The sequence below is a fragment of the Lytechinus pictus genome, chromosome 12 (assembly GCF_037042905.1).
Source record: "Lytechinus pictus isolate F3 Inbred chromosome 12, Lp3.0, whole genome shotgun sequence".
Taxonomy (NCBI): Eukaryota; Metazoa; Echinodermata; class Echinoidea; order Temnopleuroida; family Toxopneustidae; genus Lytechinus; species Lytechinus pictus.
Window position 1 is genome coordinate 29,841,644 of NC_087256.1, and position 14,805 is coordinate 29,856,448.

The window sequence follows — 14,805 nt, forward strand, 5'->3', positions numbered from 1 at the left end:
TAATGAAACTATATTCATTCTTCAGCTATATACAAAAAAAGAGAACTTTTTGTTGCTTCTAGGAAACAATTCCATCCCTGCAAAATAATTTTTTTTCTCTCCATTCAGCTCCAGACACATACATGGAGCTAGCTATTAATAATCATCTTTATTCATCTTCCATAAGTATTAATTTACAAATCTTCTGCTTGCAATGTACAGGCCAGTACACTTTGGTTTCATTAAAAAATATACATATCCAAGTGTAAACCAAGGCTTTACAGTAACGTTCTGTCATATCTCACATGTTTCATCTTACACGTTTTTGCTACAATAACTCAAACAGACATAAATATCACATATCTTTGAATGTGTTCCAGAAACCAGCCACAGTAATCTTTGGCTAATAAAAAAAAAGGAGGAAAACATTCATCGTAAACCATTCCATGTAGAGGGGAAAAAAAATAGTCAACTCACCCACGGGAACAGACAATAACATTTCATCAATACAAACAATCAAGTAACCTTTTCATAATTCATTTGCACACTTAAGGTACGTGGGGCCATGTTCTAGTAGGATCCTTGGTAGGACAATTCCTGCCTCCAAGCTTTGAAGATTAGAAAATGAGTCATGGCAGAGTAATTTCAATTTCTCAGGTACCATCCAACCCCCGAGTTTTACGGGGCTGGAATGTCTCAAACAAGAATGGCCTATCAAGTGAAACCAGTTTTTGTTTGCTTCTTGAAATGTTATCACTGACATACATGTACTGCAATCGGGGATGGAGTGGAGGATGGATTTGGTCAGAGTCATGTACAAACTCTTAACCCTAACTAGGCCGGGCTTTTTTGGCTGTTCTGTGGCCGGGGGGGGGGGGGTTGATTCAACCCCCCCCCTGAGATCTCGACCGCCGATCGCGCGAGCGCCGCAAAAATTTGCAGTCTGGTAGTGTGCGATGTAATCTACAAGGCTGTATGGTAAAATTTTCCAAAATAATGAGATTTTATTTTATATGAATTAATTATGCTAATTTATGCATAAATCATACTTTTTGCTCTAATTCACTAAATAAAGCCCCTAGAATGCTAATTTTTGGTTAAAATATTCTTTGTAGCATTCTTAACAATGGCAATTGAAAAAAACTTCGGTTTGGAAATCAATTTCTTATGTATTTTATTGTTTTATGAATTTCTTATGTATTTTTTTGTTTTTCAACCTTTTGTTTTTCTTCTTTTTTTTCACCAGATTTATTGCATAACCTTTTTGAAGCATAATTATGCTAAAATCAATTGCTTTCAGCTGTTTAAAGTAAAAATAATCATATCTTTATGAATAAGATGAGAAAACTCAATTTGCATTGACTTTGTACACAAAATCACGTTTTGGAACAATTTTTGGGCTGACATGCACTTACAAAATGTTGCGTAATTTCGGAACCGCGTACCCGGGTGTCGTAAATTTGGTCTCAAAAGATGCGCGAGACTTAAAAGTATAAACTCTGCGAGTGGCGCGGTCAAAAAATCTCGCGCGGCGGAATGATCGCAGAAAATGTTGAGGGGGGGGTTGATTCAACCCCCCCCCCGGCCATTTTAGGGTTAAGAGAGAAACCATCTCCCAGCAGCCTCATCAACCAAAACTCCAAGCCTAACTCCATTCCTAGTTAGCGTTTCATCAACATTTTTGTCCGACAAGTTGTCAGGTCCGACACATTTCCTTGATTATGATTGGCTGAGAGGCACTGTTACCATGGTAACTGTTGGATAAAACAGTACTTGTGGGATAAAACGTCTGACAATTTCTTTCATGAAACGTGCTTCATGAAGCTGTTCATAACTTACAAACAAGTATGCCTGACTGGTTATCCTTTCTTGTGCTAAATATCCCTATGTAGCTGACTTTATAGCACCTAAGAACATGTTCCAGTCATGCCAAAAGTAATTTGTAACATTAGGAACAGCTTTATGAAACACCAGTCTGATTCCACTTGCTTAAAATAGAATATGTTTCTTTGTTTCTCTCTATTCCCCTTGGGGTATGCCATTTCTTGAACAGTTTTCTTATCAATTGGGTTGATCAGTATGGTGATCATCTATGGTGAGCAGTGAAGTAGCACCTAATTCTCTTCAGCATTGATGACCAATGAGACTAAATACCACACACTAACCATATTCTGCAACTCATACACTCACGAATCTTCATCTTACTCAGACATGTTACATTGCATATCACTCCCGATGTGACCAGACAATGTCCCTCAAATTTTGGGGAAAGTCCCTTTTGACTGTTCCAGAAAGTCATTTCCTGTCCAAATGCCATAGAATTATTTTTCTCCACAAATGAGCCAGTATACAGACCTCCCAACTCCTATAACTGGAAAAAAAGGATGAATCTGCTCAAAAATAGAAAAACAGCATTTCCCTTTGGATTGGAAATAAGGTTATCAAGAAAGATTAATTAAATCATACCTAGTCAAGACATCAGAATAGTGAGAAGTGAAGAAGACTTAAACATGAGATGTCGTGATAAGGTAGCCAGACTTATACTTTCTTCGACATTCAACTTGTTTGAGATACATAGTTCTATCACCAAGCATACATATTGTATCCCTCAGGCTCAGAGGCTACTTAAATACCATACTGAAATCAACATTATTTTCCTTCTTTGTTAGACGGGAAAGTAACATATCAACGTATATTGTATCATAACTTCTTTTCTTTCCAGAGGACAAATCTAGCAGTTTGCATCATTTTCTTTACATGGGGGTTTATGATCAGGCATTTTTTTTTTACAAACATTGTTTTTAAATCATTCTGATAATGATGTTATTGTTTTTTTTTAAACACCAACCCTGACTGGGCGCTGGTGAATATTAATGTAAATCATGTCATTTGTGCAAAGTGGAAAGTAATTGCATACAGACAACTGAAAAGCACAAATATATTACCAATGCAATATGAATCTTACGTAATTTTGGTATTGTATTTATCTATAACAATTCATCTCTAATATTCACGTATGTTGCCGTCAAGTTTGTCAGAGAATATTTCTGTCATATACTAAAGAGATTACATGGGGACTATTTACGTTATGGAGCTCCATAAGGCAAGTAATATACTGCAGTCTTCGTAGCAAGACATCCGACTTGATTTCCAATGGGAGTTGTTTGTTGTTCCAGTCACTCAATGCCATGCCGACCAATACCCAAACACTTGAACATAAATCTGTCCTTCCCAAATCACTTCTCAAATAACCTATAAGTCCCTCTCTTTCTCTATGTAGAGAGGGTGATTCTATATTTCCAAAGAGACTACAGTAAAGGTGGTGCAAGTAAGGCCATGGCTTAGCTGGGAGGCTTCTCTTGGAAGAGGTACAAGTTATTTGTAGCTGCTACTGCCAGGATGTTCTCCCGCGGGTGCCATGCAGTGTGGAGGATCTTGCGGTTGAAGTCCAGGCTGTCAACGCTGATCTCGTCCTTTTTCCGCTTGCTGCCGGTGCCGACCCGCCGCGGCTTCAGCACTTGGAGAGGTTTCGTGTTCTCGCGGGAGGCCTCCAGGGTGACGTCACGACTCGTGCTGCGGTCAAATATCCTGAAGAAGTTGTTGTATGAGCCTGTCATGATTGAACTGAAGGGGAAGAATGGTGGAAAAGACAGAGAAATTTAATGAAAATTGCATTTCATTTTCATCCTCTTCAATATCTTGAAAGTAGTGTATACATGACCCACAGGCATTAGGGATGAACAGAAGGTTGTGACAGAATACATTTCTAATCAACAAAACATTGCATTTGAGAAAACACACCCTCTATTGATATAGTGCAATCATACTGGGAGGTCTTGGTTTTAAAATCAAACTTAACAATTGTAGATGACTCAATCTTCCAACAGGTCATTACATAAGCAGTACATTTTAAGACTATCCAAAACAACAGGAATTGCCATGGCCTTTCATGTCTCAAGTCCCTTCAGAACAGGATGTTAAGCTTCTGATTATAATCTGTGTTCAACATCAATACATGTACAACTAAAAGCCAAGCCACCGAAAAAGCCACTTGATTTATAAACATAAACAGTGGGCTGATCAATGCTGTAATCTTTAAACAAACATATCTGGAACCCTGTGACAAAAACATTAATTCATAATTGGACTGATTCTAAATGTATGCGAAATTAGGCTTACTTAATCTGAAATCTGCATAAACACTGGTTTCAGAACAAGGATTCAAAACCATCTTGGTGAATTCAGACAATGATGGCACTAGTCAAACACTTAGAACCATCAACACTACTGTTCGTTCTTTGAAGGCCTACCCACATTCCCCCCCCCCCAAAAAAAAAAAAAAAAATCTGGCCATTACACCACCATGCAAATGCTATGAATCATCAGCCCCCCCCCCTTGTAAAATAGCAAGCAAAGCCAAGTTAGGGTTAAAACAATTTCATTAAACCAGCCCTATGTTACAAACAAACTACTCACCTGTCTGAGCCATTCCATACACACTCAAACTTGTCAAATATGCAGTCATTCTCATAGAGAGAACATAGCTTGCTTCGAAGGTACTCGTGGACGGGAAAGGTTTCTACTGGCTTGGAATCCATAAGAAGATCCCACACCTTAGATACAGAATGACAGAAAGACAGGCAAGCTAAGATATGCATTGTCAGAATCTTACTCTTTGGCCCGTATTTTCAAAAGAGGTTTCAATTGTACCATGGTACAAAGCCATGGACTATGCAGATTTATATACATAATTACGCGAAGTAAATCGTGTACAAAGAAAAATCCAAATAAATCTACGCTTTTGCCAAAGGGCGCTAAGGAGTCATGATGATAAAAAAGGAAATCTACTTAATCCATGGATTTGTACCATAACACAATTGGAACCACTTTTGAGAATAAGGGTCTTTTAGTTTCACATGACTGTCAAAGACCAATTATTTATACAACAGAAACAAAGGAAAAATCATTAACACCTACAACACTGAAAACTAAATCAAAATTGGATGTGCGATATGAAAAGTTTCACTTAGCTTCACAAAACAGAGATATGCACAACACAGGATATGTGTATCAAGAAGGTAATGTCACACACTATTTTAAAAATATAATTTGAAATATTTACAAATGAGAGGTGTAGCTAGGCCTGGGACTTTCGTTTTTTTTCTTTTCGGGTACCCGTGGTAATTTTCGGGCGGGTACCCGAAAATCATGTCGCTCGAAATATGACTGGTGGAAAACCCCATAGGTGACGTCATCAAGCCAATGCGATGCAAGCCAATTTATGAATGAAAATATAGTAGGCATGCGCATTGCAAGCCTCCCGTGCCCCACGCAGAATTCCATCGAAACAAGTCTGCAATTATCTGTCACCTCGTACCAAAATCGACCTAGAATTACACTTTTCTATATTTCATATGAATTATAAAATGTACTCTCAGAGGATCTGTTTTCTCACCGATACCGCACAGGTAAGCAAATTTTTATTACTTCTTGCTTTTCCGTCAAAATCTTACGAAGTAGCGTCGATATTACATCGTGTTCGTGAGTTTGTAGAATCTATCGCTACGTAAACAAAGTCAATTGATTTCCGGGTTTCGGAGCGTCAAATGCGCCAGCCAATCACGATCGTGTTACCATTTTCGGTTTATGATGAACTGAAAATGGTATCAAGAACGTGATTGGCTGGCGCTTCGTATGCTCCGAAACCCGGAAATCAATTGACTTTGTTCACGTAGCGATAGATCCTCTGAGAATACCTTTCATAATTCATATGAAATAAAGGAAAGTGGAATTCTAGGTCGATTTTGGTATGAGGTCACAGAGTATTGCAGACTTGTTTTGACGGAATACTCTGTGGGGCTGAGGCTTGCAATGCGCATGCTTACTATATTTTCATGCATAAATTGGCTTGCGTCGCAGTAGCTGGATGACGTCACTGCGCTGCAAAAGAAACATGGCGACGATTGAACGATCTCAGTCACATCATCATCACTTGAAAAACTAGTATATTTATGGATATTTCGAGGGTAATTGGTGAGATTCAAAATGAGACTTGTGTACTTTTGTGATGAGTTACAATCATGTCTTACACTACGCAATACAAATCAAATACATGTACGTTATACTGGTGAGCAATTTTCGGGTATCGGGTATTGATTTTTCTACCCGGGTACCCGAGGCTTCCGGGCGGGACCCGGGTACCCGGGTTTTAGTCCCAGCCCTAGGTGTAGCCATTTCAATCCAATAAATTACGACACAAAAATAGTTGATAGCGTGACATCATTGGTTCTCTCACTTGCAAATCTCCAATGTTAGTATATTGATATCAACATTTTGTAAAACTATGAGAAACTTAAAATGTCTGAACTTATTTCATCCAGCTTCCATTATAAGTTTAGTATTATTCAATAACAATTTGCTGTTGGGGTAAACTTTAAAATTCAATTAAGGCACATGTTTGATATTTGAACGATGAATATGGGATTGTCTCTGACTGGATGATCTTAAATTGCTTTGTGCTCCTGTTACGAGAAACAAAACATGAACTTCATTCTGGAATATGAGAAATGAAATGGACCTACATACATGTAGGCCTGAATCCACAAGGGGGGTTTTGAATCTGTCGTTTGAAAACACACAGAGATTTCTCCCACTGAGATGTATGGTCAATTCATCATGTAAGACATGTATATTGAGAAAGCTTTGAATAGTGAATGTGTGATTGTACCATAGCATGCCACATGATGCTTGCTAAAAATGTTACGGCATTAATGAGTACACTGTTCATCTCAACACTTGGATCTTAAATGCAGTATCCCGAGTGACATTCATGAATATAGCACCCCATGATAAAGAGCGCATTCATTCATTCCCAGACATTTTCTCAATACTCACAATGAATTGACCATAATCGAAGGATAAAACAAAATTTCAAACTACACATTCAAAACAGCCTTTATAGATTTGGGACAATTTTTTTTTCAATCTAACCATGTTTAATTTTTACTTCATGGAAATACAAACACAATATTGCACATTTGACTATTAACATGAATAATTACCACAGTAAGAAGTAGACATCTTTCTATGAATAGACTACTCATTAATTTGACAATATTATACAGTATCATATGGGTGACTACACACAAAGGCTTTTTTTTTAAAATACATACACATAAAATCATGTATGTGTTCGGTGTGTGTGGGTGTACTATGAATGTTGGCATCACACTGCCTCTATTTAACAGCTTCATGTACGTTCCGTTTCGTTAAGGTTAGAAAAATACAAATATAATTGGGGACATATTGCATTACATGGATTAAAGGTATGATAGTACAATGGAATAAAAGGCAATGTAAGATGTACATGTTAACAAGCAGGAAATTGACAGATATGCAGTATGAACAGCAGAGGATATCCTGTTTAGCCCTATTACATTTACCTATTACGCTGCTTGTTTCTTTGTACTATAGTTTGAGAGGTATTCCATTTATCAAATGCGGTACATTGTAGTGAGCTCACCTCTGTAGTAAGTCCATGCTAATATTACGTTCTCATGTCGGTACAAGAACGCCCTTACGCAATGCACTTATGAGTGCTGCGAAGGGTGTGTTTGCGTGCATGCAAGTCTGGTGTTAAGGGTGCTCTTGCAATGACATGTTGAAGTGATGTCACATAGAATTGATTTTAGATGAAAACAAATATTATTAAGAATGGGTCCATTTGAAAACAAAAAGGGTAATTTTCTCTGGCTGAAAATAGAATATAAAGAAGGAATTCCTCTTTTATGTTTAAATAACATACTGTACCATAAAATGGCAAATGATTATTGGCCAAAAGAGCCACATTGATAAAAATGCCTTTACTACCAATTAACTGGTGATGTGATACAATGGAATAAAATTGCTTGAAAACAACTATTGATTTCATCACCTGTGAATGGAGGTTCAAATTTCTTGAAGCAAATGAAAAGGTAAGCAGAGAATTGAAAGCATTGGTCTAAAAAATAATTGTCTTACCTTTACTGAAAGATAGTCTCTTGATATAAGAAATCTACCACTGTGACTAAACCTGACATCTGATATTGATGAAATAATTTCTGAAAAGAATGACCTATTGCTCGGATCCTCCGGTTCTTCAAAGACTACAAAACAAAATATATGTTTAAAAAGTCATGAACTAATGAGTGACCAACAAATTTGTTATCAATAGACCTTAAAAAGTACATATATATTAATGACCAGTTTTTGGTCAAAAGATATGGGATCCTGTTCTCAATAGCTGCTATTACAAGAAATGGGGTTTAGATTTTTTAATTAAAAGAAAAAGAAAAGAAATAACATGCAAATAAAGGGTGATTTTCTTTTCTTCAACACATAATGTTGCAGATAAAAAAGTGAGATATGATTCCAGCCATGTAATTCAACAATTGATGCATTCACTTTCATTGTATCAAACACAAACTACCTCCCCCCCCCCCCCTCCCCTCAAAAACATAAATTTGAAAATATGATGCTCAGTGCTAAATACAACTCGTATGTTTATAACCAAAGATTTTGAAATAATATTTGAAAGAATATTTTTCAACTTGCCAAATGGGTAATCACACAATGCTTGTTCAGAATGCGGTTCATGACAGTTTGCCCCCAAAGTTAATGCAATCAGAAACAGAGTTCTATGTAATTGAGTTTTGCCAATTCGCTTTAAGTGGGTTACAACATTCGCTTATTTCTTTTGAATTGTGCTTGCATAGCTAAGCAATACCCAACTTGTTAAAACCCACTGAAACAAATTAGGTAAACTCTATAATAAAGAGGTTTGATTGCATCTAACTCGGGGGCAAATGGCTGTGAAACACCATTTAAACTGGCAATGTGTCATTGCCAGTTCAGTTCCGTACACATAGAAAAAAGCTTCTGATCTCATTCTTACAGTGACATTATCAGTTAATTGTGATTTATTAAAGGGAAAGTTTAAGTTGCTTTGGCAAGCTGACTGAAATTTTTAACCATCTAATCATAAAAGGTGTAATGTCAGACATACAGTATTGTAGCATCACCAGCAAAAGAAAGGCAATGTGAAGGTATTGTAGGAAAACATGGAATTCTATTGTATGTGCTGGGCTATTAATAACATGTATACTACAGTATACTGTAAAATATTAGTGACGCTGATTCTTATCAGTAGATGTCACTGCAGGGATGAGATCTGAGCATTCTTTTTCTTAAGGGATGGAGCTTGATAAATACTCTTTCAAAACTTATTTCAAAAACTCTGGAATACATCTGGATAGTTACATGTAGATAGCAACATACATGTATGTTGTATTCAGCACTGTAATAGAATCAACATGAATGTCGATTGGATTGAATGAATGCTTTAACACAAAGTGAAAAACCAAAAAAAAAAAAGACAGACTGGTTGTAGAGTGGTACTTACTTCTAGCGCTCTGGTCGCAGAGTGCGGACTGGCGCATGTCACATACCCTAATAGTTCCTTTGGAACTGCTATACACAAATAAATTACAATCCTTTGGATGGAACTCAGCCGCCGTGATGACCTCTGTTAGATCCTCCATGTTGGCTGGTTTTATATCTACAATATCTGAGAGGCGCAGGGTTAAAGGTAAAATATTATTTCCATATTTTTTTCATACTAAATACAGATTGTGATTACTACTGATCAGAGTGCCTAAGAAATGATGATGACGATGACCTTAATCACCGCCCTTAATGATGATGATAATGATGACGATGGCGGCGGCGGTGGTGGTGGTGATGATGATGATGTTGATGATGATGATGATGATTATCATTATCATTATCATTATCATTATCATTATCATTATCATTATGAATGCAAAACGTACTTATTACACCAATTTACTATATGAAAACCGATGTAACACGAGTAAGACATGGGAAATCATTAATGAATTATTGGTTGGAAAGAAAAAAAATTCAAGGGTTGTTGAAGTAGACAGGCTTATCAAAAAGGTCAATGGAGACAATAACCTCATTACATCTATAAATGATATTGTCAATGAATTCAATAACTACTTTGTAAATATTGGTCCGAATCTAGCAGATACTTTGCCAAATGAAAATGTGTCACATAGACGTTACTTAGGGGCAAGAGTTAACAATTCTTTATTTTGGAAACCTGTGACTGAGGATGAGGTTTTTAATCATCTTGTAACTCTAGATGAAAAGAAAGCTTGTGGTCATGATAATTTACCAGCACGATTGTTAAGAGATAGTGCTGTTTACATTTCAGGTGTCCTGGCATATATCTTTAATTTATCTTTAGAATGTGGGAGGGTACCAGATGAAATGAAAATAGCAAAAGTTACGCCTATCCACAAAAAGGGACCAAAAGATGAACCTGGAAACTATAGACCAATATCTGTTTTGCCAGTGCTCGGAAAGGTTTTCGAAAAAGTAGCAAACGGGCGATTAGTACAGTTTTTAGAAACAAACAATGCTTTTTACCACCACCAGTATGGTTTTCGTAAGAAGTACAGTACTAAGTTGTCATTAATAAATTTGTCCAACACTCTCTTAAAAGCAATTGATGAGAGTAAAGCTACACTTGGGATATTCATTGACTTCAAAAAAGCATTTGATACGATCAATCATAATGTCTTAATCAACAAACTCTCTCACTATGGAATACGCGGTCTCCCGCTTAAATGGTTCGAAGACTATCTTAGAGGAAGATATCAGTTTGTTCAATATGAAGAGACAGTCTCTAAGAAAATGGAAATCATTCCTCAAGGTTCGGTTCTAGGACCAACATTATTTTTACTGTATATAAACGATCTACCATCTGTTTCTAATTATTTCAATTTCAGATTATTTGCAGACGATTCTAATCTATTTCATACCTTCCCAGCTGGACAAGATGAAATTGATGTAAATGAAGTCAATATTAACATAAATAAAATACAAGAATGGTGTGTTGCAAACAAGCTTACTATCAACTCTATGAAAACGAAATTCATGTTGATTGGTAGCAGAAGGAAAAATATTAGACTAGCTGGTAAATTGGAAATAGCCGGAGAGGAGATTGAAGAGGTTAATGAAGCAACTTTTGTAGGTATAACAATAGATAAACATCTAACTTGGAAGAACCATATTAGAATAGTTAATTCATGTATACGTAAAAGAGTAGGAATTATATTTCGGTTGCGACATTTTGTACCAAAATATACATTAGTATTATTATACAAGGCATTCATAGAGCCACACATAACTTATGGAATCGAGGTGTGGGGGAGTACTTACAAGAGTAGCTTAAATTGTATATTTTACACCCAAAAAATGGCAGTACGTGCCATCACATTCAGTGAGTGGCGAGCTCATACATGTGTATTATTTCAAAATTTAAAGATCCTAAATGTATTTGAAATGCACAATTTATCTATATGTACCTTCATGTATGACCTGGGTAATAATAACTTACCTCACTCTTTAGTAGATTATTGCGATGTAATAGAGCATAGATACCCAACAAGACAAAAAGAAGGTCGACAAGTACATTTACCAAAATTACGGACTACTCAAGGACAATTCTCTCTATCTTTCTTAGGAAGTGATTACTGGAATAATGTACCATTAGCCATCAAACTAAAAGTATCCAGAAACGATTTCAGGAATTCATTACAAAATCATTTATTAAATCAATAACTTATCATATTGCTCTGTATATAACATAAAATGTTACACTCATAATTTTATTTTGTTTTTTTGTAGTTGTTGTGTTTTAAAAAAAAACATACTTTAAAGTTCAATATTCGCCTATATTACTAATATGTGTAGGGGCCAGGCTCGACTAGCACTTGTGCTATTTTCTGGTCCCTTTTATCAGCTCTTAACATATACATGTATGTTTCATTTCTGTAATATTTATATGCATGACATAATAATGTAATATGTAAACATCTGTAAATATGTTGTTATCGTTGGTGAATAAAATCAAATCAAATCAAATCAAATCAAATCAAATGATGATCATTATGATGATGATGATGATGATTATATTAATGGTGTTGATAATGTTGATGATGATGATAATGATGATGATGATGATAATGATGACGATAACAAATGATAGTGATGATTATGAAGATAAATAACTAATATTTATTTGTGTTTGGTATCAGATTGATAACCAACACAAACTGAGAGGGATCAATCAACAATCAGTGTGACCACTCATCATAAACCTTTGGGTTTCTTTAATCGGGAAAGGATACTGAAACTCTGATCGGTGATGCCTAGATGCCAGAGGTTAATCCGGAGATCATCCGCTGATATGTACGTTTCGCCATCACTATTGACGGATATTGAGTTGATGTGGTAGGTGTGTGCGTTGGCAAACACCCTCCTTGGGCTTGCCTCCACCATCAGCTCCATGGGTTCCACCTTGGGTAACCTGACGGAGGTGATACTGGCTGGATCAAGGAGAATTCCATCCTCCCCCATCAGGTTGGACGAACCCGTCCATTTCTTGTCCCTTTCAGATACTTTCCATAATTTGACAGTTTTATCTGACATGGAGAAAACCAAAAAACATCATTAAAACCTAAAAAGCTCAATATTCTTAAGTTACCTTTTTTATTAATCAGTGATTTTTTTTAAAGGTGGTGTATCCTTGTGAAACAGCAGCTAAGACCATACTGGCTTTGCATAAACATACCAGATGTTACTGAGGTACTTGCAATCATGATCTATGCTGGGAGGGGTTGGAACCCCCCCCCCCCCCCCCTCCAAATTTTTTTTCAAAATCTACTATTACATGTAGCAAATTGTAATATGAAAGTCCACCCTATTGTGCACCATATTTTTCAATTCAAATTTACTCCTGAATACTACATAATTTGACATTTACATACATGTACTATTACCCCAGGGCTAGGAAACTTGCTGACCCACATGTAATACCGTAAGTAACGGTGTATTAACCGCACCTTTTTCTCGGCGGGATATAAGCAAAAGTCGGGGGTGCGGTTTATCCACGGTGACAGGTCTGAGCCCGCCCGCGTAACCCCTCCCGAACATCTAAGAAGTCTGCCAGTTCACAACACATCGAGTGGCCGGGCGTAGCCGCCCAGGGCAATGTCGTTTAGAGGGGTATGAGCCGCGGGTAATGGGAAGCGATTATTACGATCTTAATCAAATAGTGTCCATAACAAATGCACCCACCTTCATGACACTAATTTTGACTTTATTCTCGATTCAAAGCAGCGAAGTTCCCTGGCTAAGTTCAAAGAGACGCCAAGCATTCTCGGTAATAATTGTCACAGGCACAGCTGAGCAAGTGCCGAGAGCTAGCTTGCGTTGTATTGTGGTTTTAGTGCGACTTAAGCTGGCGCTATTCATTTTAACCCCTCAAAGTCCCGTTTCGCGCCAGCTTATTTTTTTCTTTCCTGTTTGCTTTTCATAAGATACCATGTACACCGTGCACCACGTATGAGAGAGACGGCACGAAGCCGTAAAACAACTGGAAAAAATGCCAATTTCTTTCTTTCTTGCTAACATTTGTAGATGAATTGATCAAGAACAGCAGATTTCCGCAAACCGGTAATCTCTTTGAATACTTTGAAATCTTGAACTTAGTTTTTGTTTCTTCGTACCTCAAATATGCATGTAAATGTGAGAAGGATTTTTTTTTTTTTTTTTTTTTTTAGTCCAAAGTTGGGGGTGCGGTTAATACACGGGTGCGGTTAATACACCGTTACTTACGGTAGGTTCATATGATTGAAAAGTTCTAACCTGCTTTTTCTATCTAGTCATGTCTGCAGGTTGTGATGTGCACTACTACCTTTTAAATTACTACTTTCATATCGCACTTTAATACATGGAATAATGTTTATAATAACATCTCAAAGCATCCAGGCTCGCCCACATACAATTATGAACTTTCTCCAAGCTTTCAACCATAAATGAATGATCTAAGGGCAGCTGAACAATGCACATGTGAAAAACATAATCAATATATGATAAGTACTTCTACATGTATGTAGGTAATAAACTCACCATTAGTTGAAAGAAGGAAATGTGCGTGATTTTGCCTGGGAAGCCATTTGATTTTATTAATTTTTTCTTCTATTTCTAAACTTTTGAGATAGTCAAATTCAGGCTCGTGGCTTTGGAAGGTGCTGTACACATTGTATTCACCCCTTGGTGGTGTGGAATTTCTTGACTGAAAAAAAAAACAAAGATAAGAAACAAATAATAATTTGATAAAGTCCGAATACATGTAGGTAGATTTCTACTGCCCTTGGGTCTCAACAGGTTTTTTTTTAGTGTCTGCCACTGATTTTTCAGCACTGGAGACCGGAGGACTATTATCAATACGTACATGTAAGAATAGTTTTTTTTCTGCTAAAATTTTTACACTTTTTTCAGGGAATTTTCCTGGCAACCATGAGAGGCTTGAGAGCTCTCCACACTCGTTTGATATACTGACCAAAATAGAGATAAATATATTTTTTTATAATGAAATACAAACTGTACATGTATATAAATAAAAGTTTAATAGATCAATTACATAATCAATAATTAAAGAATGAATAAACCAATCCTGATCCAAAATAAAAAGAGGATCAAATTCCAAAGACATATATAACATCAATATCATGCATTATTTACAAGTACTAGTCTTTCATTAATTGACTGCGGCATGTAAATGATAAATACCATATTAAAATTGAAGTACACATGTACAGTACATGATTAACAAAAGGAGAAATAATCTTGTGTGGCCAAAAAAAGACACAAACTCGCGGCTCATTTTAAGAAATGGAAGTTTGAATTATAATT

The 14,805-nt window shown here is 36.5% G+C and overlaps 1 protein-coding gene across 1 annotated transcript; it reads right to left on the reverse strand.

Moving 5' to 3' along the window:
- Positions 1 to 850: 850 nt before the first annotated feature.
- Positions 851 to 14,257, reverse strand: LOC129272769 (serine/threonine-protein phosphatase 2A 55 kDa regulatory subunit B delta isoform-like). Its single transcript, XM_054909873.2, has 6 exons — positions 14,020 to 14,257; positions 12,237 to 12,530; positions 9,419 to 9,583; positions 7,999 to 8,123; positions 4,456 to 4,592; positions 851 to 3,603 (listed from the first exon to the last, which is right to left on the reverse strand). Exons 1-6 carry the CDS (start codon positions 14,240 to 14,242, stop codon positions 3,321 to 3,323), a joined length of 1,227 nt encoding a protein of 408 aa, XP_054765848.2. The 5' UTR covers positions 14,243 to 14,257; the 3' UTR covers positions 851 to 3,320.
- Positions 14,258 to 14,805: the final 548 nt, after the last annotated feature.

Coding starts and splice junctions, on each gene's coding strand:
- LOC129272769 (XM_054909873.2), bottom strand. CDS start 14,242: ATGTATTCGGACTTTATCAAATTATTATTTGTTTCTTATCTTTGTTTT. Junction 12,531..14,019: donor TTTCCTTCTTTCAACTAATG/GTGAGTTTATTA, acceptor TCTCCATGTCAG/ATAAAACTGTCAAATTATGG. Junction 8,124..9,418: donor CTGCGACCAGAGCGCTAGAA/GTAAGTACCACT, acceptor TTTGTTTTGTAG/TCTTTGAAGAACCGGAGGAT.